We start from the raw sequence: 27,333 nt of genomic DNA on the forward strand, positions 1-27,333 counted from the left end.
TTGTGACTTTTTTTTATGCATGCCTTTGGGAGGTTACTCCCCATTTGTCCAGTGCTGTAATGAAGGTGCTCTTTTTAAGAGTTGTCTGTCTGTGCTTTCTCTCACACCATCCCTTACCTGAGTCCTCCAGCAGCCCCTGCACAGCCCCTCCCTCCAAGAGGGAGCTGTGGAGATGCTTTGGTAAAATCACAGCTTTGTCACTCTCTACACCTCCAGAAATATCTTGCTGCTCTCACTTGGGATGCTGTGAGGCACTTTTATCTCTTACCCCTAACTCACTTTCACTGTGCAAAACAGGACATGGCTCAGCCCAGTAGCTGCAGAAATGTTTTCACACAACAAAGTACTTCTGAGCATGAAACAAACAAAAAAATATGTTAATTATTCCACAATATTTGGTGTAACAACCTCTATTTATTGCCTGCAAATGTCCTCATTGCAGTGCCTCTGAAAAAGAAAACTAAGAAGCCTGTACAGTATCAAATGTAATTTTTAAAAGATGACAGGTTCCATGAGGTTTAAGGGTTTTTTGTAATGTTGGCTCAAATGTAACAATAGGAACCAACAGACTGCAGTTTCTGCTTGAATGTTTCTTGTCCAGGAGTCTGTAACAGAAAACAAATATTCTCCATCAGCTGCACTGGCAGCTTTATCTCTCTGTAATAAACAGGCAAGACATATTGCACTGAAACTGCATCAAAGGCCAATGCAAGGACAACACACACCACAGATGCTCAATTTTAGGGTTTATTTCGTCTGCTAACATTCATCCTCGATCTAGACAAAAACAATTAGATGATTTTTAAAAAATTTTATTTTTCTTGTGGAAGAAAAAACCTTTTAACACTTTTTGTAAGATGCTATAAATAAATATATAAAGCTTTAAGTGTTACTCGGCTCAAGTTAAAACAGTTGCCTTTTATTTTTTTGTTGTTTTTAAGTTCCTGAAGTGGGGGGGAAAGTGCAAACCATACACATTCAGCCCAATGGAATGAGTCCAGCCACAATCACTTTCAGAGAAGCTGAATCTGTTTGATCTACAGTATGGAGGATGGAAGGCAGGTGGGGGGACAGTTGTATTTTTTTACCCTCAGTCACACAACTCCTGGAGGAACTGAGTTCCTTGGTAAGTAAAGCACACAAGAAAGGGGAGAGGAAGAAAAAGAAAATCCTGCCTGCACTGACCTCTCCCTGCTCTGTGCAGACTGTGCAGCAGAGAGGAGAGAAGAGACAATATAAGCAAAGTCCCAGATGAATGGAAATGACAATGCAAACCAAAATCAGATAGCTGTAGGGATGGTGAGAAATCCCCTGCCTGTTGTGTGTTTGACTGGCAGACTACACATAAACACACAGGAACTTCACATTGAGAGAGGATGGGGATTTTTGTCTTCTCCTTATGGGAAAAAAAAAGATTAAAAGGGGCAATAAAAATAAGTTAAATCATATTCCAATATGTACAAAACAAATCATGCTCAGTAAACCTTTTGAATATAAAATTATTCATTATAGTACAACTCTCTCGATCCAGTCTCCAGAACTGACGTGGGGGAACTGAACAGGGAGGGGGAATTCTGGGGCTCTGAGGAGACAGACTCATTTGCAAATCTGGGTTTTTTTTTCAGCTTGCATGGCTAAGAATTACAGAGCTGGGACAACACAGGCTTTAACACCCATGTGCTCATCAGGGCTGCGTTCACCTTGGCAGAATTCCTGTGGATGGGGTAAAACAAGCAGCCATGGAGAGCTGGGGCTGTGTGCCCTGGCTCACCTGAGCTGCTGCTCACTGACCTGGGCTGCACAGGCCTGGAACACCCCAGGTCAGGCAGTGAATGCCATGCTCACCTCTGCCCCTGGAGCATGAGCTGCTGGTATCAGTGACAGTGAAAAGAAGAATAAAGAGAGACCACAGCCAGCCCTGTGGTTTGAGTCCAGCAGCAGTGCCAAGCTACAGCTCTGGGAACACAGCATTAAGCACAGGTTGGGGATGAATTCCTCCTTTTTTTGTGATGACTTCTGCAGAAGTCTGTGGGGTCTGGGTAACTCTGAACACCAGTGAGACACTGGAGATGCTTTTAACCCCAAGGTATGAGCCTTGGCCAGGCCCTGTGCTGTGATGCTCTTGTCACCTTCTGGAGCTGTCCACTGCTCTCTGGAGTGACTTGACAGGCTCAGAGGGAAAACCTCCTCATTGTACTGCCATGGGGAGTCCTCCTGCCTTGGTCACACTCTCAGCAACTGCACTGCTCTTTAACAGGACAGCCCTGGGAGAGAGGATTCAAAACCTTATTGGGATCTTTCTTATGCTGCTTCCATTGTCATCCCAGTTTTGTAAGCAAGTAAGGGACTGTGGGATGCAAAACCATCAGCTGAAGTGTTCCTCATTTATTCCAAAATGATGGGCATAAAGGAAGAAATTCAGACAAGCCAGAAATTCACACTGACCCTTAGCTGACTTTTTCTTTTTTTTATGTTTTGTTTATGACTTCGAACCCTGTGACAGCCTGGACTGGCAACCTTACCAGTCAATCCTGCATTTTGTGATCTGCAGAGAGTAAAAGGTGGCACCTGACTGTCTGGAAAACCTTGGATGAGGCAAACTCCTTCAACAGAGCTAACTAGGATAAGACAAACCAGCAAGAAAATGTTTTCTTCAGCAAGAACAGCCACCAAGCAGTGATGTTTACACTGTTTAGGTGACTAAAGGCAAATTGACTTCTTAGCCCTAAGAAGTCACCAAGTCCCTAAGAGACAAGTCCAGTCCTGCACTGCTCCCAGCACTCTCCTAACCTGGATCATGATGCACTGACAGACCCCCTGAAGAAACACTTCATGTCCTGAAGAAGCTTTTGGTGTGTCTGGAAGTCACAGGAAAAACATTTTGGAAGAAAGGGGCAGATACTGAACAAGAATCTACTATCTGGCCACTACTTCTGCCAGAGTGCCTTAAAGCTGTTGTTCTTAATTCATTTTAAAACTACACACACACACTTTTCATGTTATTGTAGCATCAAAATATCAGTCCTAAAAAGAAAAGAAATAGTAGCACTTCAAAGTGTGCTACATATAAATCACAAAAAACTACATTCACATTATGTTAAAAAAGCTCCCTTGCCCCACTAAAGGAAGAAGACAGTCCCAGGTATGTCCTGCAACCCATGTTCTGGTACACAGCACTTAACATGAATTAACAGCCAGAAGCAGAGCAGCACAGCAGCCAGGGCGAGGGATGGCTTTTGGGTGATTCTGTTCATTCCCATTACTCAGAATCTGTTTCAAAGTGCCCCATACTTTTCATACCTTGGAGTACCCTTTTAGAGCCCGTAAATTTGTTACTCCCAGTGTAGAGGTGGAAAAACTGAGGCATTTGCATGGGTGCAGAATTTAAATGTAGAAACTTCTGCCTCAGTACTGAGGTCAGCCCTCCTTTTGTGGTTGAAATGAAACTGTTAACTAAAGACAGTTTTCAATATAATTTCATTTCTTTTGCTTGTTACTGCAATACATTACCAAAAAAAAGTTCTACTGACATGCTTCTAAGGTCAGAGGCTGCTTCTGATTTAGACAACCCTGCAGACAGATTCCTTAACATCCAGCTGGTTACTCAGAGCCTGCAGCACAGGAAGAGCTCAGGCAGACACAGCCTAAGCACAATTCTGGTGTGCATCCCCCAGGGTCCCAGCAGAGAGACACAAACAGGGATCAGCTGCAGGAACCCCTTGTGCGTTATGGATCCACCACACGGACACACCCTGAAAAGCTTTTGGGGAAAGGTGGAAACTGTGCATGTGCAACAGTTGTTTTTTATATCTCATGTGCTGGTTTTGTGGGTGAACAGCCTGCAAAGTTGCATTTTGAAAATACAAATATTTTCTGTGGTTACAGCAAAATGTGAAAGTGCTGGCACATAGCAGACACAGCTTCTGCCAGTCTTGGATTCAGAGATGAGCAAATGGACTTGTAATACCTTCTCTTCCCCCAAGCCAACCACCAAATACTGCTTCATTCTTCTTCCCAATTTTCACCCAGGAGGGAATGCTTATGGGCAGGCTACACATTTCTGGGAGCAGGAGCCATTCTGTGGCAAGCATTGGCACAGCAGGATCAGACCTGACCAAAATCCACCTGAAATCAACAGGAAAGACATCCCCTGACTCTGGTGGATGTTGGCTCAGGGCTGTAACAGAATTGTGTTTGAGCCCTAAGTGCTCTTCGTGTTTTATCAAGTGTTTTAGCTGTCTTTGCTCTTCAGGAGAAGAAGTCTCCAAAAGCAAGGTGTATTCCCCCTCCTCTGCAAAACTCAGTCTGAACTTGAAACTGCTGGAAACAGTGCACAGAGGCAGAGAAAGAATTAAAACCCAAACCAAGCAGCACGTCAGTGGACTTGTGTGATGGGAAAGGGATGCTGTAAAAATGACATGCTAAAGTGAAGTGCATCACCTCTCTGCCTCTCCTCCAGTGATTTCAATGCCATATTTGATTTGCAGTTAACGTGGCCTTTGAAAATCAAATTCTATTCCATTTGGTTCAAAGTTTACCCTAAACAATAGCTGGTTCAGGTCTTACAGGCTGAGTAATAACGGAGTGAGACATGAACCAGGCAAAAACTGCTTCATTTCCATGCTTCCAGCCAAACAAAGAAGTGCTTGCAACAGCAAAAAAATAAGCCATATTTTAATTTGGTGAGTGGAAAGAGGAATTAGAGAAGTCATTGTTGTTCTATGACTCAAAAGTCAGTAAGCAGAACCTGGTTAGACTGTCCCCACACTGGAGGATTAAACTTACATGAGGCCCTAAAAAACAGCATTGAAAGAGTTCTGCTTTGAGAGTGGTCTGAGACTAAAAAAACACTATCCATGATTCCCCTTTCCAGTTTTATGAACACAGCTTGTTCATTTAAAGTAAGGGCTGCAGAACAGGCACCCTGCCAAAAGACAATGTGCACTGTCTCATAATTAATTTAGACCCATAGTCAGAAATTTTCACAGCTCTGGAAGAGAGCCCCATCCTGTTCCCACTTAAATCAGTTCTAGTGACTTCACTGGAAGCAGGCTGATGCGCATTACCTCTTGATAAAAGCAAGTAAAAATAACTGAAATAATACGGCTAGGGAAGGTCTGTATGCTTATTCTGGGTCAGTATTTCACATAGCAACAAACAAAACAAAATCACCCCCTCGCCACATTCCCATTAGTGACTTATCATTTGCAGGGTCTGAAGTTTGTGTGGATTTATGAAGGAGTAATTAAATTTTTCTTCCTTTGTTTTTGTAGTATGTAGGATAGGGTTTTCGTGTGCTGTTAACACACTATACTGATAGTGGCTTGAGTGGTAGTGGTGTAAGCTGACAGGACAACATGTGAATGCAGGTTTGAGTCTATGGTTGGCTTTTAACTTGTTTTGGGACCTGTCTGGGAAACAAAGCTGGGAGTTTGTGTATGAATTCCCTATTATTTTTCTGATGAAGCTGCGTGTGTGTTTGTGATACCAGTGCAATAAATCAGAACCCTTGTGATAAGTACATTTCCCAGGCCATAGTCAATTTGCTTTAATGTTTCTCATCCTCTGACTGGTTTTCTTCTTTTTATTTTTTGTGGTGCTCTACTTTCTGGCAGTGGCTGCCAGCTGAAATGCTGTTACTGCCTGTGTGTCAGATCCCAGCCTGACAGGATGGCCCATCCTCAACTCAGTCACCATTATCAGTTACTGACAAACAGTGCAATTCCCCTCCCACCTCCCCCACAACAGAAAACCTCTGTTTCCTTGTTTTTTAATTATGTATCTTTAGGGTCAGGGGATAAAGAGACTTGAAAAAATCCTACTTCTGCCATTTGTGTTAAAATCGTGAGGATAAGAAACATTCTTCTGTATTTGGGCTTATGCGTGGGTAACTGCATTTGTGCATTTTTTATCTCTGCATTAGAATGTTGACCCTTTTTTTATTTTTATGTATTTATTGATTTTTTTAAGAATCTCATCGGTCTTGTAAGAAACAGTAAAAAGACCCTATGCTTAAGGAAGCAATCTATCTTCTGTTTTACAGACTTGCTTTTAAATAAAATATTTTTTGTTGGGTTTTTCTTTTGTTTTGTTTTGTTTTTTGTAATTTTTACTTCCACGATCTCTTATATGGAAACCCTAGAACATCATTAATATAAAAGTCTGCCTAGGCTACCACTTCTCTATAATATGGCTCATGTAGTCCTCAGTGGGCAAACGTCCTTGCTCCTCGGTCTCTTCCTTGGGAAGCGCTTCGTTGGACCGGTGGAGGAGCCTCTCCTCCCGGTTCTTTATCCTCTGCTCCATCCTCTCCAGCTGCCGCTTGTACTGGTAGCGCTGTTGGAAGAGGTCCTTTGCATAGTCATAGAGCTGCATGTCCAAGTCGTTGAGCTCCTCGATCCTGCGGATGGTGTCGTTGTCCACCTCCACGCCGCCCGCCCGCGTGCTGTTGTACTGCATGAAGGGCCGGATGAACTTCAGGTTAAATGTCCTCTCAAACAGGTACTGAGTCTTTCTCTGGAACTCTGTCAGGCCGAAGAAGGCCATGTCTTTGAGGTTTTTTTTGGCGCTCTCCAGCAGGATCTGCGCCCGCTTGTTCTCCGGGATGAAGGACATGTTGTAGCAGCCCACCAGGCTCAAGTCGGCCAGCATCCTCACCTGGCGGTTGTTGGCCAGGTTGTAGGGGCAGTCCATGAACTCCTGCAGCGTGCAGCCCGACCAGTCCGTGCCCTCGTAGCACGAGGGCAGCTCCTCAGGGGTTGGTGTCCTGCCATCACACATGTGCAAGGAGGTCTTCCAAGTAGCTCCTCGCTGGACGTGACGCCACTCGCTGAGGTAACGCGACACGGGGTCTCTCAGCAGAGTGATGTAGTAAAATTTTCTACAAGGAGAAGAGAAAACAGAATGAATATTCTGCTAGCAACGGGACAGGCAGAGAGCTAGTGCAGACAGCAAAAAACGGAGAGTAAATTACCATCACATCATCCATCCCACTGTACTTGTGGGTTGTGTTTTCCTTGCAATATCTCATGCAAAGCCCTTTGTGCAACATTAGACCCGTGCCTCTCATTTTAGCCTTGCCAAGCAGTCGCACCTTCAGCAGGACATCCATTGCCAGCGACAGACTACAAAGAACAAATCACCAGGACTGAACCTGTTCATTGACCTCAGAGAGCAACTGTGGCTCCTGGCACTGCCTGGCCCTTCCCACTGCTGGGTGCCTGCAGTGCCAGCCAGGAGCTGCTCTGAAGGACAGCCCAGCCCCTCTGTTTGTGAGCTGGGCCTATCACCTCCACTCCATGCAGATGCTGACCAGGACACCCACTGCTTGATTGATCTGGCTGCCGAGCTGAAATCTGGGAGTCTGCAGCGAGTACCAGGATAAAACCACAGGAACATAAATGAAAAACAATGGGAAATCAGGAATGCAATATGCTTTCCAGGAAGAGAAGGCTGAGCTGACAACCAGCAATAGCAGCAATAATTTATTCCCATTTCAGTCAACCTGGTATTAAATCAAACAAACTTCAGACACACTTTTGACAAGAGACTAAATAGAAGGGAAAAGCAAGACAACCAGGAAGAGCACACATAATGACATGGGGTGTTCTTGCTATTTTAAGTACAATGAAGTCCTCAACAATACAAGCTGTCCCTAGAACTGAAAACATGACAGCTGTCTCTAACAGAGACCCTCTGGCTTCAGCCCATGAAGTTCTGAGATTGACAGAGATGGCAGTCTGCAACAGCCCTCTCCATACAGAGGGAAATGGGCTTTTCTTCCCTAACTGCCAGCAGCGTGGGACTGAGGGGGTCTTTGTGTTTCCAGAAGGAGGAAATGCCTTCTCTAGCTCCTAAAGCTGGCACGTGCTTGCAGGGCATGTGGCTGTGACACTGAGCACACATGGGAGCACCTGGCTTTGGCAGGCAACACACGCGTGCAGCTGGGAGTGTTTCACACGAGGGTGGTGGAACCCATCAGAAATTCATCCCCATCAGAAATTCATCTTCAGAATGCTGCTAGGGCTCACTGCCCTGCCAGCGTTGTTCAGGAGCACCAAATGGAATGGCCACTGAGATGGCAGTGAACCGTTTTTTGAGGAAAAAAATAGTGAAAGTATTCTGTTTTGGCCAATTTTAACAGACCCGTGTTTTCCTAGCACCTTCAGTATTATTCTTCCTAATAGCAACTTAAATTTCAGCAATAAGAGTAATTTAGTTTTAAAATAATACATCAAAGCTGTTGCCCAGGAAGTCTCATATTAAGCAATGTTTGCTTTCCTAATTCATTATAAAGCTGCTGAAGGGCTGTTCCAGAGCAGTCAGTTCTGGTCTTTCCAACAATGGCAGCGGGTGTCCACTCCAGCTCCAATTCCTCTCCTGCTTCCTGCCTTCATAACTAGGGCTGGTACACATATTTGTTAATTTTGGAAATTATTCCATCTCTCTTCAATAGCAAGAGTATCTCACAGTAATACTGCCCAGTACTGTCTGTGTACAGGGACAGGGAGAAAAAGGGGAGCAGACACTTTCTTTTAAGGACTTTTAAAAGCCTACCTCTTTTTCCTTCCTTTACCTTGCAGCCTGTAGTGATTCCACTACCCTGACTGAGAGGCAGCCATAATTTATAGAGACTGAGCCAAGAAACCTCCAATAGATGGGATAAAATACAGCAGTGGAAAGAAAGGAGAGCAGTGATGAATGCCAGATGTTCAGTGACAGACAGTGGTGCTAAACACTATCAGCACTTTTTGACTTGTGAACTGCAGTGGATTTTTATTTTCACTGATGTAATCCAAAGGTTGCATTTTTCACTGAGCAGGTCGAAGCCATTTATTATTTTGTGGCTACAGAAGCAACTGAAAGGTTGTTTCTCCCTGATCCCTAAGATCAGGGACTCGTTTGTGTGTGAGGTAAACCACAGACAAAGGAGGAGCTGATTCCTGTCCAAACATGCCACCTATACAAGTATGGATAGGGGAAAAAAAGAGGAATTAGTATCTGCATTTGGCAGACAGGGGAACCACAAATATTAAATGATGTGCATAAAGTCAAATAGGAGTGGCAGAGTTGGCATGAATCTGATTCCTGCAAGGCTGAGTCCAGCTTATCTTCTCTCTGTGTCTCTGTTTAAACTTTAGGAGACTGTTAGTAAATCAGATGAATAAATATCACGCAAAGCTTCTGGAGTCTATTGAAACAGAGACATTGAACAGGACATGGATTGGAAGATGTTTAAGGAGCAAAAACTTCTTTCTTCACACCTACACTATTAGTCAATGTAATACCCTGGTAAATATTTTACCATGAGGGATCTTTCTCAAAGATTCATCTCAATGAATGAAAAGCACAGGAAACAGGTTACCATTTTAGAAATTCTACTGAATCCAATTTGCCCCCTTCCAGGTCTGTCACATAGAAAAGTGCTTGAAGGAAAGAGCTTGCCTCCTAACACATAAATCAATTTGTCTTTGGAAACTGGAAACAGGCCCCTAGAAGCACTTAAGGAAGCTGCCCCAATGGGGCATAAATAAAATAAAATAGAATTTAAAAAAACCAAAAACCCTAAACAAACAAAAGAGCCCCCAACAACAAAAAACATAAAACAAAATTAATTTTTTTTAATTTAACCCAAACCAACCAAACATCAATCCTCACAAACAAAACTAAACAGAGACTTTACAGCAAAAGAAGTTTTAACTGCCTAAGTTGAGATGCACCATTGACACAGTGGAAGTTCTGCTCCCAAATTTGTATTTAGCTTTCTAGAAAGGCATTGGTTTCTGAGGAGCAGATTCCCTCAGCCCTCAGGCAAGTGAGCAGCACACCTTCCAAGGGACTGAGACCTCAGGAGCCACAGGGCTGAGCCACTTGGGTATTACAGGGATGACAGTGCAGGTGTTCACCCAAGGAACTGAGGATACTGAAGTTTCTGTTCTTGAAGTGTAACTTGGGACTGCCTTTAGGTTTAGGTAAAAATGAGGTAACTGTAAATCACTGTCCATGAGCAGTCAGCAAGCTGGGGGAACTGTTCCAGCATGGCTGAGAACACAGGCAAAGCCACTTTTAAACAGTGGCTTGGAATTCCTGAGGAACCACATGACTAGTACTTTTTTTTTTTGTCATCAGAGATAAAATAAACCCATAAAACCCATGCAGCTGTGAGTGCCCTTCATTCAGCATGGTGTCCCAGACAGCCACTTAACTTTAGTGTTCCTGAAGGCTCATTTCAGAAATGTGGTCTTCTCCTAGCCCAGATGGTTCCACTCAGCAGTGCCTCATAAAAAAGCCCCAGTTTGGTCATGCAGTGTCATATCTCACTGGCCTCTCTGGACTTAGCAAGCTTGAGCAAGACAAAGGGACACTGGAGTCAGGAAGATTTTTCCTCCCCCATGAAGCTGAGCAGAGCATTACTGCTCTTGGAGGCTCCTCTTCTACACCCACGGGGCTGAGATCCCCAGGGGCACAAGGACAAGCCAAAGACAAAGTCACACCTCTGCCTGTCCTTGCATTGCTGCTCCTGGCAGACCCAACATGGAAATCCACCTGAAAATCCACCTCTGAGGCATCTGCAGAGTTCACCTCATGTAAGTTGCACAGTGCCCAAAGAAATGTTAATATTTATTAAACAGAACAGAAGAAAAGAATGGTTTTGATTAACACCTCTGTACCTGAACTGAAGTGCAAGGAAGAACAAAACCCAGCATCAGAAAGGAAGGCCAACCTTGTGGTCATAACACACAAATGAATTCAGGAAACTTCAAGTGCCCATTCTGTCAAAATTACCCCGCTTGCCCCAGATAAATCTCTCTCTCCCTGCCTCTGTTTCCCATGTGTGAAGGGCTGACAATGCCCCCTTTGTCCGTTTTGGAAATTCAAAACATAACATCTTTTGGAGCAGGAGCTGCCTCCTTGCAGGATTATGCAAAGCCCCTGTTTCAGCACGGATTGAGGGCAGAGGACAATGCTTAACTGGAGGCATATTTTCATGACACGGGTGTCAGAGGCACCACTGCCCCACAGGATTCCCACCCAGACGTCTCCTTCCCATTCTCACATAGCAGCACAAAGCAGCCTTAGTTTTGCTAGCAGAGTTTTTGTTGTGGTTTTTTTAATTTTTTTTTTTTTTAAGCAGGGCCATGCTGCAAATGCAGCTTGGGGTTAAAAATAACCCTTTGTTGCGTGGCTGAAGATGCCATTTAGCAATATTCTGTCTTAATTCCTGTCAGCAGGTTCCTCAGCTAATGAAGGGGAAATGAAACCCTTCTTCCTCTAAAAACTCAATTCTTTCTCTTTTGCTAATAACCAGTCAAGATAATTCTGATAAAGTGACAGATTCTAAATATGATGCTACCATTTCTCTTCAGTTAATTTCCACTCTTTTTTACATGCCAATGCATCCTTCTTACTGCTGCTGGTCTCTAAATTCTGCCAAGAACTGCTTATTTGACTATGCAATTCTCTATTCTTTCCTGTGCTTAAATGCTTCCTCCCACGTTGCCAATTTTTTTTTTTTTAATTTTTAATTTTTACAGGTTCTTTACTGAGCTTTCAAGCATTCCTCCCAGGAAAAGCAAAATATGTAACAAGTCCTTTTTTGATTACTGTGGTGGCCTTCCATCAGATAAAGAACAAAATACAGCTAGCCACTTGCAATCATAAATGCTTCATCTGCCTGCCAGGAGGGGGAAGGGGCAGGAAGCTGCATGGGTCAGCTTCAGCCATATAACCCCAATCTGTCAAAGCAACATTCCCCCAGGCGACAATTTTTCTACTGCTAAAAAAAAATAATTAAAAAATATCATTCTATATCTTCGGTGAATTAACTGAGCAGGGGGTCTGTCATCTTGCAATAATGAGGAACACTGTGTTTTGTTTAAAGATGCAGTAATGTCAAATTTGTGGCTGATTTAAGGCATCCCTGTAAGTCAAGCCCATCTATTGCACACTCCACAAATCCCTGGTGAGAGTCCTCATTCCTCTTCCACTGGCTCTCACTGTAAGTAGTTTTTCACTGAGACAACCACTGATTTTGCCTCCCAGCACTGACATGCACTCGTGCAGCTGCCCTGCAGGGACCAAGGGAAGGAGAAGCAGAGCACTCAGCACCCCCCTGCCATCACCTGAACCCTCACTTGTCCAGAGCACCAAAGGGGATTGCCAGGGAAGGGTTATCCCCACTGGAAAGGAGCAGAGTATCCCCAAGGAACAGGCTCAGCAAGGACTCACAGGTAAGCCATAAATGATTCAGGTGTCTCTGAGGATGGGTGAGCTGAGAATGTGGCAGGTGAAAGTCCATAAAGAATTTCTACTGTCATTATAAAGTCACACTAAATGTTACCTACAAACAGCAGGTGTATGAAGAACAGTTTCCCCCTTCTGCACAGAAAATAACCTTCTGCTATAATGGGAGACTCTGGGTGACTCTCCAGCCACCACTGGCTTCAGTAAAAGCTGCCTCCTGCCTTACTCACCCAACCCATACTCACCACTTTTAAAGCCCAACCTTCAAAGACTCCACATATTTCCCTGTTTTCCTCTACAGTCAGGTTTCTTGCATAACAAGCACATTCTCAGTTAGAGATTGGAATTTAATATATGTACAATGATTACTTCCTTTGGTAGCAAATAGCCCTAATTTTCCTCAGTCTATTTCCTCTCATCTGTTGTTCATTTAGACTCTTCCTGCATTTCACACACAATAAACTCTTCATTCCTTTAAAAATCATAAGAACAGAAAGAAAACCCCAAACAAACGAACAAAACAAACATCTTTGCTGTCCTCTATGTTTAAATAAAGATTGCAACACAAACCCCAAAAGCCAAGAAGCTGAACAGCAAACCCAATCCTGCAGCTCTCAGACTGGGTAAACACCTACAGCAGTGATTTCCTTTGCCAGGAAAGGAGGGGCTGTCAGTGCTTGCTTTGGGAACCAGGTTTGTTTTGCATAATTGTGTTTGTTTTGCCTGATGGTCTCTGCTCTTGGGACTTGGCTGTATTAGAAGACAGGACATTTGGAAATGTAACAACAGCAGCCCTCACATGGGCTCTGCTCACCCTCCAGATCCTCGCTCAGGGAGGATCATCCTGGGGGCTGAAATCATCCTGGGGGCTGATTTCACCACGGCCAGCTCAGAGCCAGCCCTGAAGCAATGCTCAGGCTGCTCCAGGAGCCTGAGGCAGATGAGAAGAGCCACACCTCTCTCTGTTCACCCAAGCATTTTATAAAATGTGGGCACTGTGATGGTTTGCAGTCCTGGTGTGCAGCCACAGCGCGATGGTCCCACCGCAGAGCTCCTGTGTGTTGGAGCTGTGTGCACCCAACACTACGGCTGGGTGCAAGCAGAACAGAGTCTGACAGAGAGAAAGGAGACAAAAGAACAAGGAGCAGCTCAGGCATTTTACAGGAGGAACACCCACCCCTCCATCCACTCAACACAACCTTGAACAAAAGCTCCCTTTTGGTGTTCCAAGCCATGCATGGGTTGGCTTGAAAACACCGGAGACAGTCAAGCACAACTGCAAGGCTTCTCCAGACTGGTGGGGAGGAGACCTGAAGACATGAAACCCAGGAAAAGGTCAGTCTGTGTGCTTGATCCAGCCACATGCAGCACCACAGCCTTGACTTTGGGATCTGCAGGAGCAGCAATGCTGTGTCCCTGCACACAGGGTGAGGTGTCTCTGTTTAAACCTGACCTACAAAGAAAGGTAGGTCTGCAAAGCCAGAGTTGGAACAGTATTGTATTCCTGTAACATAGATATTCCTCCTGGAATATACCGGCAAAGGCAGCAGAGCTGGAGTGGAGGCACAGAGGATATAGTCAGCCCCAAGGGCACAGGGTTTGTTTGAGACCTGGTTTGGCACAAAGCTGGGAGGGCACACGGAGCCTTGACACCCATGTTGGGAGTGGCAGAAAGATAGAGGCTATTCCATCCTGACTGATGTCTGTGGTAATACATGGGAGCATTTTATGTCTGGGATCAAATGGAGCATCAAGGTAGCTATGGCTGGGCATTCATTTCTCTGAAACCATCAGAAATGGACACTTTCAGAACCACCATCTCCATTTATCTCCATAAATGAAACGAGGTGCACTTTTACCTCAGATCTCAGTGTTGTGCAGTGCTGGTATCACTGTGTTCATACCACACTCACACACTCAGCCCCAGTTCAGATTTGTTAGCAATGTACTAATAGGCTTTTCCCCAGGAAGCAAGTGTGGTCCTATCATCCTCGTGTCTCATGACTTTTTTATACCCAATTAGCAGAATAGACACAGATAATGAGTTTTAACAACATCTCTGCTTTTCATAAAAATTGCACTGCTGTATAAGCACAAGAATTTCCTGTTGAACTGTCTCTCTGCAAACAAGTTAATCTAAAAAAAGATACATGGCATGCTATGAACCTTAGGAGTGAACCGCCAGCTCATTTTTCAAAATGACAGATATGATGAAAATTGGACAAAGGCTTGGAAAAAAACTGTGGGGGTCAGGGTGAGGGGAGCAAATGGGGGTGGAGAGAAAGGCATTCCAGAGCCCTCTGGAGCCTTGGACTCCTCTAGGGCCCATTAAAAGCTTATGTTACTTGCACCGTTTATAAACAAGCGATTTCTTTTGCCATAACTTTCCTCATGTGAGGAGCTTAGGAAGTGTTGACTGCTGTCTTCTACTGCAGCAAGGCACCAAAAATGACAGCAAGTTACAAATCAAATTCCTTTGATTTAGTGCCCTTCCCAAGTTTTGGGAGGCTTGCTGTGGCTCCTAAGTGACCTCAGCCACCCCCTGATCGATGGCACGTCGGATGCTGACAGATGGCAGAGGGAACCTTCAGTGCCAGAGGGATTACATCAGTGCTGGCAGGGAACAGATGGCAGAAAGGTGGACTGCAACCTGTGCTTATTCTTTGCATTCCTTTGCTTCTATTATTGCCCCTGCTGTCGGCAAGGTAGGAAGTTTCAGGAGGGAAAAAACATGAAAGAAAAATTTTCTCTCCCTTCACTTACTGGTTCTGTCACAGAGACTTTCAGTTACATTGATTTTAGCATTACAAAACACAGAGAAGTCAGTAACACATTACACACATATTTACTATAAAATATTTGCTAGAAAAGATCGACATCCCTTTTTTGGAGTATCTTCCTGTGTGTGGCCACATTAGAACCAGGCAAGTAACAAATCAATCCCTGAAGAGTAATGATACATTTGCAATGAGACACTGAACTTTTCATCTCTGTGCCAGAGATCAATGTCCACTGCACATGCAGCATAGGACAGCAGTTTTCACCCCACCACGAGATAAGTGGAAAGCATATGGGGCCTCATTCCAGCTCCAGGGAATGAGTGCTGTTCCCTAACACACTGCCAGTGCAGGCTGCCAAGTCTGTGTCACTGGGGCTGAGCTGCACTGGTTCTGCACAGAAATCTCTGGAGCTTCATGCTTTGTCCTGGGAAGAGAGAGAATGCCAGGGATTTAGCCTCTCCAGGTGTCAAGATGGATTCAATGAATAAAACAAGGGAATACTTTAACTGATAAAGCATTATTTCTGCATCTGAAGTCTGCACACTTCAGGATGCAAAAAGAAGAATGACCAGGATATTGCCAAACAGAAAAAAAGAAAACTAGAAGCAAGCTGATGTACAGCAAAGACAAACCTGAAGTAACTATGCAATACGGAAAGATATTTATTTGAAACAGCTGTAAATAAAGCAGATAGGCTAGAATTTGCATTTTCTTTTGAACTGCAAGTCAGCTTCTCTTCTGTGAATCGCAGAGCTCCACTGGCTGTGAGATTCAAAAAAGATTCAAGGAAAATGCAACAGCATGATGGACAGGAAATATGGCTCCTTGAGGAAGATGAAATTATAAAGAAACTGTAGAGGAAGATGAAGGCAGCAAGAGTAGTCAGAGGAGCAGATATTGATTGTGTGTGCAGGACAATTGAATTCCTTGGCAAAGGGAGGCAATATCTGTGTCAGGCAGCTGCAGCTGCAACACTGCACCCCTGAGCTGCTCATTGATCAATCCTGTTCCAATCAAAAACTGATGGATGGCCACTTTCATTGATCTGAGTAGGAAGACTCTGGAAACAGAATGGAGATGCAGAGGATTTTTAAACTGGGCTGACATGTCCTGGACATCCAAAAAACACTGTAACTTTCAGCCAGCCAGTGAACATCCAGAAATAAGACATTCCAGGGAAGAAAACACAAAGAGCAGCAGAACCCATCCCTGAAAGCAGGCCCAGTGCAAGGAGTGGATTCCAAGGCGCTGCCAGGAAAAGGGAGCGAGTGCTGCCCTGCACAGCAGCCAGCGTGAGCTGCATCCTGCCACACTCCTCACAGCGCCTGGCAGGGGACTGCTCCTAATCCCATCCACCCAGCTCCTTCTTCAAATCACTGCTGGGGGAGGTTCCCACAAGGATTTTCTCGTGAATACTCACACCAGTGGCTTACAAAGAGCGCCAAAGCTCCCTCTCCTCAATTAACTGACTCTCCCTTGCTCAGGAACAGCAGATGTTGTTAAGCAGCAAAAGATAATCCTCAAGAAAGCAGAGCTACTAATCAGTCACTTTTACATTTAAGATCACTTGGAGTTGCCACTGTCTTATACTGTTTTCCTAATTAATTGCACTGGAATGCACTTAAGTAAGCCCCAGATCAAAGAATCATATGCAGAGATTGAAATAAATCCTGTCTGTGTTGCTAATGCCTCGGAAATGGATGACTTGCTAAGCATTCAAAATCCCGGGTTCCATGGCTCAAAACTACAGATAGTGTGAGATGCTTTCAAAGGAACAGATTTAAGGATGAAAAGGGAAAAGCTCCCTTCATTTGCTCGTAAAAGACAATTAAACAAAGACGATTGTTCAACTAATTTAGTGTGAAGTTTGTGTGTCTTAAGTTCCTTATTCTTCACTTTCCTATCACCAGAAATCACAGTTCAGGAGTGTCAATTTTCATTACGGCAAAACTTTGTCATCATTACAGATTTTTTTTAATGTGCTTTAATGAAGGGTTGAAATCTTTTCAAAGTAATGATAAATAAAAATGACTGGGGCTGAATGTGTTACCAGTTGGTGCAATAAATCACTGTCTCTTGCTGCATGAGTCTCTTTCTCATGATCTAGAATATCATCAAAATGCTTTGATTGATTTACAGTTTAGTAACCCAGCCATCATCATCCATAATTCTACAATAAACCACACCACTTAATGTAGCTGTTACAGATGTTCAGAAGTTCATTCCCTGCCTTTCAGGAGGAGATATTGACACAGCAGCTGCACACACCAAGATTAGCTGGGGAAGAAAAATTTGTCTTGGGCACAAGAAAACATCCCATTTTCCTCTAACAATACCCAGTCTTTAAAGCTGAAAGACATGCTGCCAACCTTGATACATCCAGTTTCAATTATTAAACACCAAATATCTATATGCACACAGCCACCCCCCTGCCAGCTGGCAGGAGTAACAAGCTGCCTGGCTTCTGTCTGAAACACATCATTTCCTGGGAAATCAAGACATCACTGAAAGCTCTATGCAACAAATCCATCAAAGGGTGTGCAAACCTTTGCAAACCAAAAAAAAAAAAAGTGAAATCTCAGGCCTTGCCAGCATCAAGAAGCCCAAATTCTGCACGTGGCACTGCCTCCAGTCAGCCCCAAGGAAACAATTGCTGGGATTTTGCTCTTACATCACCAGGAGAGCCAGGCTGGGCAGGGGGGCTGCTCTTTATGTCCTCTGTACCAACACCAGCCCTGCCTACAGCACCACGGGAGGCTGCATGGGCATCATTATTCATTTTTCACAAATTATTGATCTGAAAACAGTACGTTGATTCTGGGTTTGAACTCATTTTGCTAGAGCCTGGAAACAATGGCCCGCAATTAACACTTTCATTAAAACTGCTTGCTAAAGAAAAGGAGAATATGCAAGAAGCAGAGCACAAAGTGTGGGTATTTCATCCCAAACAGCTCGAGTGCTCCCTGCCAGCCTCAGCAGCCCCTGCTCATCTGGAGCAGGCACACAGAACTGACAGAGTGATGGCCTAGCTCACAGACACAATTTCTCTCCTGAGTGAATCACCATGCTGAGGAAGCTAACAAAGACTGCAAAATGCATTAACTGAGCCGTGCTGGGAAGGGCTGCTCCAAATCCATCAGCAATGTGTCCTGGCCATGCTGTCACTGACAGTGACCTGTCCCTGTCCCTGTCCCCGCCGAGAGAGGTGCAAGGAACAGCAGAGCTATTTCTAACCACAGGAACCCTCTTGTTTCCCCTCCGCTGCACGCACAGGAAGCACAAATCAGCCTCGTGGTTTGGGACTTCGCGTGGACATTTGAGGCTGCAAAACTTCAGCAGTCTCAGGGTTTCTCTGCTGGGTGATCCCCCAGATCTGTGCATTGTGAGGCTGAGAAAGTTATGAAATATCAAGTGGGTATTTCACAGATAGCACCCCTGCATTATAAAGAAAGGATATTTTGCCCTGACAAACCTTGGGTTCTTCTAAGGGTGCTTAATGGGATTCCTTGCCCTGTGGTTAGCAGGAACATTTGTGAATACCAGAAAAGCAATAATGTATTGAATGTGATTTTAAAATCTGATTTTTTATTAACAGATCCTTGAAAGACTTTTTAAAATGTAAATACAGGCCATTATTAATTATTCCTTATTCCCTCACCTCCCATGTGAAGGACTCCAGAGATGTTCCAGCTGGCAGAAAGGCTGCCAAATTCCTCTGCAGGTAACCCTAGTTATGTGCTTAAAAGTGTGTGCTGCATCTCCCAAAGGGCTGCTTTCTACTTGGAAAAGCCTTCTGCCCACGGAAACCCACAGAAAGTGCTCGGTGGGACTGTGCAGCTCCTGCTGCAGCCTGGCAATGCCCAGTATCCCGGCTGTGCCCCGTTCCCACTAGATGGCACCTGCCTGCCATGGACCGCTCCGGCAGGGAGGGACAGCTCCTGCCAGCATCTCCCTTCTGCCGGGGTTTCCCGTGTCTCACGCTGTAAATCCCACTTAATTGCCGGGAATTGGCAATTGGGGCTGTTTCCCTCTCCACTGGAGGCAGCGATGCCCGTGTGCCACCCTGGAGTCCCATGAAGTCACCGGCTGGGTACCACCCGCACCTCTGCGGGGATGAGCCGGCACGGAGCATCCTGCCACTGCATCCTCCCAAAACCATCCTCCTAACAGCATCCTCCCAACAGCATCCTCCTAAGGTATTCTCCCACGGCATCCTCCCAAAGGCATCCTCCCAAGAGCATCCTTGTCGCCACACTTCTCCCCACAGAGAAAAGCAAGGCACAATTCTTCCCCAGGATTTCTGAGAGTCACATTCTCTGGACCTCAGAGAAAATAAAACCACAATTCATATCTTATTTTCTGTGCCTGTGTTGTGCCAAAGTGGAATGCAATATGGAGACTGTTTATCCAAAGTGATGGTGTTTTGTTTCTTTGGCCTGTCAGGGCCAGGAGAGTGTGTGTGTGTCAGGACTGCTGGCTGGGAGACACGAGGGAGTGCAGGGGTGTGCAGTGAGAGCTTGGCAGATTCAGTTTAGACGTAATGTAATACAGTGTGATATAGTATAAAATAACATAGTATAATAAAGTAATAAAATCAATAAAACAAATAATAATAAAATCAATAAAATCAAATAATAAAATAAAATAAAATAAAATAAAATAAAATAATCAACTGAACTTTCTGATATCCATAAAGTCAAATACCTCATTCTCTCTCCCTTTGCCCTCCCAGCCTTCCTCCCGAGGCTCTGACAGTGCCTGCCCCAGGCGTTGACACTTTGAGTGTCACAGCCATCCCCTGCTGTCCCCGGGGTGCCCTCTGCCTGCAGGGGATGTGGCACCAGAACCCGCAGCACCGGGGTTTGCCTCGGGAGGTTGTGATTCTGCACTCACTGAGCCTTTTGCTTAAGTCTCTGCTGCAGGCCTGGCTGACAAACACCACCTTTAAAAGATGTGCACAGCTGTTTCCTCCCTCATAAGCTTAGGTAGCATGGAAGAGTTTTGCTGGTGTAGCTGTACTGTGAGAAAGAAATTATAAAAGAATTATAGCAATGCCAGCAAAAGTTGTGGGTAGCAATATCTGTGTGGTGGTGGGTATGGCTTATTCTGTCCTGGGAAATGGGTTAAATTATGGAGCAGGATCCTTGCCAGTGTGAGTTCATTCCCAAAAAGGGTTTATCAGCTCAGCTCCACTGAAATAACCACAGTTTGAGCGCAGGCATGCGCTCAGCCTCCCTGTAAAAACAATTATCACAGACAAAAACTTTCTTGTGTTTGGTAAATTTTGAAGTAGGTGTGTGGCAATCCACATCCCTGGAGCACGCTGTGCTAAGTCTCTGCCCACTGGGATCGGCTGGGCTGGGGCCATTAGCTTTTTCAGACACTCTGGCAAACTGCTGAGCTTGGAGAGGCTTTCAGGCACCACCAGCCTGGGGTGAATAAGAGCTGGTGATCTTGTTATATGAGGCTCCATAGCCCACAGCTTTGAGTCACTCAATCCCCTGCTTGTCTCTTCACATAATAATTTATCTTTTCTTTGAATACTTTGCCAATGGGAGCTGGATGGTAGCAGGGCCATTGCAATCCGTTTCTTTCAATACTCTGGGGGATCTCAGCTTGGTGTATTGCATCTTTTTTTTCATCCTAAAGAGAGGATGTGTGCAAATGCAAGAGATCTGGAAAGCTTTCAGCATCACAGAACTGCCAGCACTGCTTCCTTTGTCTGCTCCATTTAACCTGGTGATGTTTTTTATTACCAGTTAGCTCAAACACTAGAAACAGTCTCAGTCACTGGTGGGACACGAATGTTGGGTTTTCATACTTCCCTCGTTAATCTTTCTGAAAGCTGGGCTGATGCTTGTGCATCCTGTTATTCCAGTCAGCCTGGAGACAAGTGGCAGAGCTGGCACGAAAGGTATGTATGCATCAGAGGTGAATTCCAAAGGCAAATCCTCCCACTCCACGCTCAGGCTTGGTGTACCTGTTACTACATGTGTGTGCTCCTCATGCCAGACACAAAAAAGGCAGGAGAAGGACTGCTAATGCAGAAAATTAATAGTGACATAATTAATACAATAAAGATTCACAATGCTCACTCTGGGAAGACAAGGAGGTCATTCTGCAGAACTCCACAAAGGGAGGAACAGTAGTGACAGATTTGAAAATGATTAAAAAAAAAAAGGAAAAAGAAATCCAATCACATCCTCTATATTTAAAAATTAAAAGGACTACCAGATGCAATTACATTCATGATTAAAAGATCTAACAGAAGCATATTTAAATTCATTAACTTAGTCCACACTTTCCTACCTCAGGAGACCAGCTGCTCCTGGAACACAGGGCACCAAAATACAAACTACATCTTGCTTGTATTTGATCAAAACCCTTTCCAAGTTCCAATGATCTGGCTGTTAACATCTCTTAGGTGATAATTAGGCTCTTGGGGCAGCAAACATTGTTTGGGAAAGAAAATGCACAGTGGAAACATAAGTAATGGAGCTTGCTGCCTGTTGAGGAGTCAGTTATTCCACTGTACAAAAAGAGGCACCAAGGGCAAAAAGAGGCCACTTTCAAACAGAGCCTCATTTTGCCTGTGTACAGCAGCTATCAGCAGATGCTTTACCTCTGTGTAAACTGTTTACTTTAGGTTTTGCTCATTTCTTGCAGCTTATGTTTCCACCAAGAGATTCCAGCCCTTGCACACTGCAGCTCACAAGCATGGCTCTCCTTTGGAAAACAGATGCTGCATGGATTTGCCATCACTGCTTGACAGACATTTGGTAGCAGGTACCAGCTGGGCCTGAGCAGGTACTTCTCCCAATTCCTGTCCTCTCAAGTCCTGGTCTCTCTGCTCAGGGGATGCTCTAGGGCCTCTGGATGAGGCTCAGGGCATTTTCAGAGATACTGTGGAGAGCCAGAATCTACTCATGGGATGGTGCCTGCTATCAAACCATGCACAGTGGTTGATATTCTCTGTCTGTCCCAGGAGGACACTGAATTAACAGCAGAGGCACTGACTTACTTCCCTTCTGTTACTGCCATGGGACCCATTTCCCTCTGATGGGACAGGAAGAGGTTAATTAAAGACAACTGGGAATTTCTCTTTATGGCTGCATCTGACAGGTAGCTGTCCTCCACCAGGTGCTATGCCTGGTTTTGGTCTCCTCCATCCTGCAAAGCTCACCTCCTCTGGGTAATGACCCTTCCTTCTCAGGAGATCTTTAAATATTCCTGACAGCTGGAGCCTCTGCTGTCCTTCCTGCAGAGTGCTCTGTAATCATGCACAGGAACATCAAAGGACAGAACTGCTCTTCCAGACAAGGCAGCTACGCCTGAGTCTCACCTGTCAGTTCAGACATTTTCAGGACCCACTTCAGGATTTTCCTCTTGGCAGTAAGTTCTGATCCATGGCAGGGACCTCTGCACTCTGGAAGGGCCAGCTCCCCTTCCTCTGGGAAGTAGGGAGTGCCCCTGGGAAGTTGCAGCACTGCTGAAGAGCTGGAATTCAGCTGGAAACCAGCAGATTTAGACTCCAGCCTTTGCTGCCATGTGAGTCAATTCCTCACTGTCTGCAAACGTACCTGAAGTGCCCAGCACCTTCTCCCCTGGCCAAGGCAGCCCTGGCCATGTGCACAGGAGCAGGAACACTTTCCTGCTGTGTCTCTTCAAAGGCAGTGGAAATGTGGCTGCACCAGCACTGCCATGTCCCACTCGCCTTCAGTCCTCCTCTGCCACCCAAGGACTGGAGAGGTCTATTTTATTTTCATTCAAAAGCCAGTAGATGGCAGCTGAAAAAAGTTTGGGACCCAAGGATGATTCAGGTTTCAAAATGAGAGCTTCAGAATGTTCCCTTTTTGAGCACTAGCCTGGGAATACCTCACAGCTGAGAGCATGGAGGGGAAACTCCTGGGGGGCTGGAGAAAGACTCTCCTCCAAGGCTGATCCCATCCCTCTGGTCACGAGCACATAGGGACAGGACTGATCAAAGAAAGTGTAAGAGTAACCAAACCCAAGAAAATAGTGCGGAAAAAAAAAAGAAAAGCATGGGAAATTGCACACTTAAACTCAACTTCAAATTCTAAAACTGTTTCTAGTAATTCAACTCCAGAGATGTGATTCTAGATGTGTTTCTATCTCCTAAGTCTCATATTTTTGTTCTGACTCAGAGGAACTCCATTTTTTCTTGTTACTTATGGGAACGTGCATCACATATATTACATTGTGTTTCAAATGCAAAGGAAGAGTCCCCTTATTGCTGTATTTTTGGGACAGGTCTTCATACTGCTCCAAAAGTCCAAAAAGTACAGGCTCAATTCCATTACAATGTGAGATCACTTTCCTGAATGGGAACCTGGAACTCAACCAGGAACTGAAGTTACTCCCAGCAAAACTCCAACATATTTCATGCAATACCTGTGCTGTGCAAATAACCTTTAAAATAACGATATTTTATTTTGTGAGGAGATTACATGAAATCATGAATGTTTCTTCCTCTTTCTAAAGCATTTGGTCTCAGAGAAAATGGAGATTATTTCCATAGGAGAGCAAAATGCCCCTTATCACCATGAACACCCAGAAGTTTACAGATGAGGCTTCTGATGGCACTGACAGAAATTGGGTGCCCAAGTCCCATACCCAGCACTGAGTGCTGCCCTCATCATCAAGGAGCCTCTAAAGGCTGCTGTGAGCCTTGAGACAGGAACTGAATATGATGGATGGCAGATTTATGAATCACATTCCAATTTTTTTAACCCAAAGAATCTTCAATAGCTTTTGCTACCCTTTCCCCTCACATGAATGTTACCAGTTATCCTTGACAACTGATAGCTCCATATAAGCTTTCATCTATCCCCAGTGAATACATGGAATTTCTTTAACCACAAACTCTCATCTGTCTAAGCCTTTAGGAGTAGCAAAATACTCTGGGAGAAAAAACTCAGAATGACTGAGATGACAGGACAGGGAGGACAGGGAAGGAAGAAAGAAAAGAGCAGCTTGAGATGAATTGTGATTACATTTGTTAAGTTTAGATTTGATTAGATTTGTTAGATTAAATTTGTAAAATTACTTAAGACATATCAGCCTCGAGTACACCATCAGGTCAATCTGGTGGTAAAACAAAGGGCTTCCCTTTTGAAGAAGGGAAATTAAAAATGTATATAATTTAATACAGGCATATTAGTATGTTTAATATATTAATATTCTATATAATATGAATATATTAATAGGTATATATTAAAATACAGACATTTTATCTTTTAACACTAATTTGTGCAGGAGGGGATAGGTTAGGCTGCAAAAGACACGATTTGGTTTTTTTGGGGGTGAATATTTGGGTGAGGTTAGCTACATACATCATCATCCAAAAGCTTTATTTTCAAAAATGTATTTACTATAATCTGACCCGACCTTTTTCTTTTTGTGGACAAGGTTTTCACAGGTCTTACTTAGAAGCTGCATTGATTCCAAGGTGAGAAAGTGTGATGATGAATTTTTCAAATGATCACCATTAACGGAGGTGAATTAAAACACACCCTGCCTTGCTGCAGGCTGAAAGCTGAACACCTCAGAGGTGGATTGTCACTTTTAATTGACTGAACATGCCCATAACTCTGACAGAGAACTCCTGTCATTAGCAGTGTTTTTCTGGGCACCAGTGCTGACCTCTCTGTTCCTTCCTGTGCTTGGCCTCCTGCACTCAGCTCAAGCTTTTCCAGCCACCATTGGCTTGCTGAAATCCTTTTCCCTGACTTAAGTCACAGCTAGTCTGTTCATTCCTCTGCCAAGTTTTCATTCCATTAGGGCACAATCCAAAGCTCACTGAACCCAGAGGAAAGATCTGCACTGGCTCTTAGGGATTTTGGATCATACTTCACCTGCCTGTCTGCCAAAGGCTTTCCTTGAAGACAAAGCAAATGCTGTGTATGAGTTCTCTTAGGAAAAAGAGTGACAACTGCTAGGGGAGGACAAACGTGGGGGGAGAAGCTGTGAGGAAATGCAGCCTGCTGCTGGTGACCCTTGCTGGGGAGCAGAGCAAAAATGAAAACCAATAAAAACTGTGGAAGAGGGGCAGACAAAAATGATTTCACCACTACTATTCATCCTAATTGTAGGATCAACAATTGATCCTACAATTATCTCACTTGATCCTGCCTTTTATGCCCAAACCTTTATTTAGAAGAATAATCTCTAGGTAAAGTAGGAACTTGGATCTCCATGTTGTTTTAGTGCCTTTCTCACAAAGGGACAGCTAGGACCCCAGTAGGATCCACCTTCCTGCAAAAAGAGCAGACCTGTTTAACTGTGTGAGAAATGGATTTGTAAAGAATTCTTACAACCTGACAGAAAGATCACAGTCTTGTATATGTGATGTAAACGCTGAGATAAGGTGTGCTGATTTAGGAAGGCCATGGAATAGAGATGATATTGTTGAGAGAGAGATTGAATTAGAAAGAAGTTTCAACAAGTTTTAAAATATGGTATTGTAAAAAGAGTAGATATTTTAGAGAATTAGAATTGTAAAAGAGGTATTGTAAAGGAAAAATATAGGTGATTGGTGTTAGAAATACTAGTATTGTGTGGCAAAAGCTAATAGGCTGGAAAACATTTTTAAGGTATTGTAACCAGGAAATAGGTTGAAATAGGTTGAAAATAGTTGAATAGGTTGAAAACCAACAGCTGAGGACATGTGGACCCTTCCCAATCCATGTTCAAAGAAATCTTCTGAAAATCAGCAGGAGCTACTTTGCTTTCTGTATCCCCCCCAGTTCCCTGAGGCTGTGTCTAAGGGACCAGCAGATGCAGGAACTCCAATCCAGGTGGGATAACCAGTTTGTTGAGAGGTGCCCCAGCCACCCTGTGCTGTGTTTTCAATGGGCTGGAGGAGAATTGTGGGCTGCTCCAGGTTAGCAGGACAAAGGGATCAGGTTTAAGGAATTGCCACAAAACACACATATCTCATCCCCTGGATGGAAGCAGCATCAAACATCCCTTAGAAGAACCATTTGAGGGAAAAAAAAAATTGTGAAGCCTTGTTTAGGGAGGCAAGCACTGTTTTCTCCCCAGAATTATGCCTTATTTGCCATTATCACAATGTCAACCTTCTGTGCCCACTTTGTCACCTGGGACTCTGCTGATCTCATTGCCCTTGGCAGAAGCACTGGGGTGTCCCAGCTGTTCAGCTGCACCAAGAAAACCAAACTTTTCCCTTGCTAATTCACTAAGAAGCTAGAAGGTAGAAAAAGAGAAGGTAGAAAATAAAGGTAGAAAATAAAAGCCTGAGCAGGAACTTCTCTCAGTTCAGTCTGTGCCCTCCCATGCAATCACCAGTCTGTCCATCCATTCCTGTGGCATTTGCTGGCTGGGATTCCCACCTGTCCACATGCACATGCAAAGTGGGTTTTACACTGTTTGTGGCTGATGGCTATAAAGGCCAAAAAAAGCATGAATTGCCAGAGTCATGCATTCAGAAAACTTGACTTGCGCTCCTGGAAAACCACTGGACTGGCTGAAAAAAAAAAATTCCAGCACATTAAGCTGACCTCATTCTGTTTGACTCCAAGTACTCTGGCAGATGAGCCCAGGATCCTTCCAAGAAGCCCAAAATCCAAGTCATTCACTCCAGTAACTACAGGAAAGCTGTGGGAGGAGTCCAAAGCTGCCAAAGCTCCTTCCCTCCAACAGCCATGCCTCTGTTCCTCAGCGAGCACTCTCCTTTTCTGTTAGTTGTGGCCCAGTTCTGCTCTATTTTAGGACTTCCAGAAGCTGTTAAAAACTAATATCCACTCACTGTCTCCTTCTAGAAACTCATTTATCACTGTGCCTCCTGCACAGTTACAGTTCTCTGTCTCTTAGCTGGCAATTCCTCTCCTATGGCTGGAATTTTGGATGACCCTAAGGGCTTGTAAGCACATGGGTGCATTGGACCAGACTACACAGGGAAAGACTTAAGCAACTGGGACTGCCAGGCAGGGGGGAATTGTGCTAATTAGAAGGAAAAGGGACAGTAAATATCTACAAACAAAAATGCAGAGACTCTCAAGAAGAAACCCCTCCACCCCCAGCAGCAGCAGAGCTCCCTGTGGTCTCTGACCCTTTAAACAGAGCTTTGAAATGCAGCAATTTAGTGATAAATTCACTCTCAGAGCGTGTTCACTGTCATTCTGCTGACTTGCAGATGTGCCTCATGATAAGTGTTTTTAAAGATAGGCAAATGCTAACTATGAGCATGATGTGGAACTAAGAACAGGCACCTGGAAAGGGATTTAGTACAGGACTAAAGCTTTTCAAAACCATGGAACTCATTAGACTA

The 27,333-nt window shown here is 44.3% G+C and overlaps 1 protein-coding gene across 1 annotated transcript in view; it reads right to left on the bottom strand.

The window, feature by feature from the left end:
* Nucleotides 1-733: 733 nt before the first annotated feature.
* The window catches only part of HS6ST1 (heparan sulfate 6-O-sulfotransferase 1), a 188,211-nt gene continuing 161,611 nt past the window's right edge, over nt 734-27,333 (bottom strand). Inside the window, exon 2 of the mRNA XM_039727930.1 lies at nt 734-6,880. Within this exon, the coding sequence (XP_039583864.1) occupies nt 6,172-6,880 (709 nt within the window). The 3' untranslated portion in view covers nt 734-6,171. The remainder of the gene's footprint in view (nt 6,881-27,333) is intronic.

This window comes from Passer montanus, unplaced genomic scaffold (assembly GCF_014805655.1).
Source record: "Passer montanus isolate IOZ18808 unplaced genomic scaffold, ASM1480565v1 scaffold63, whole genome shotgun sequence".
Classification (NCBI taxonomy): Eukaryota; Metazoa; Chordata; class Aves; order Passeriformes; family Passeridae; genus Passer; species Passer montanus.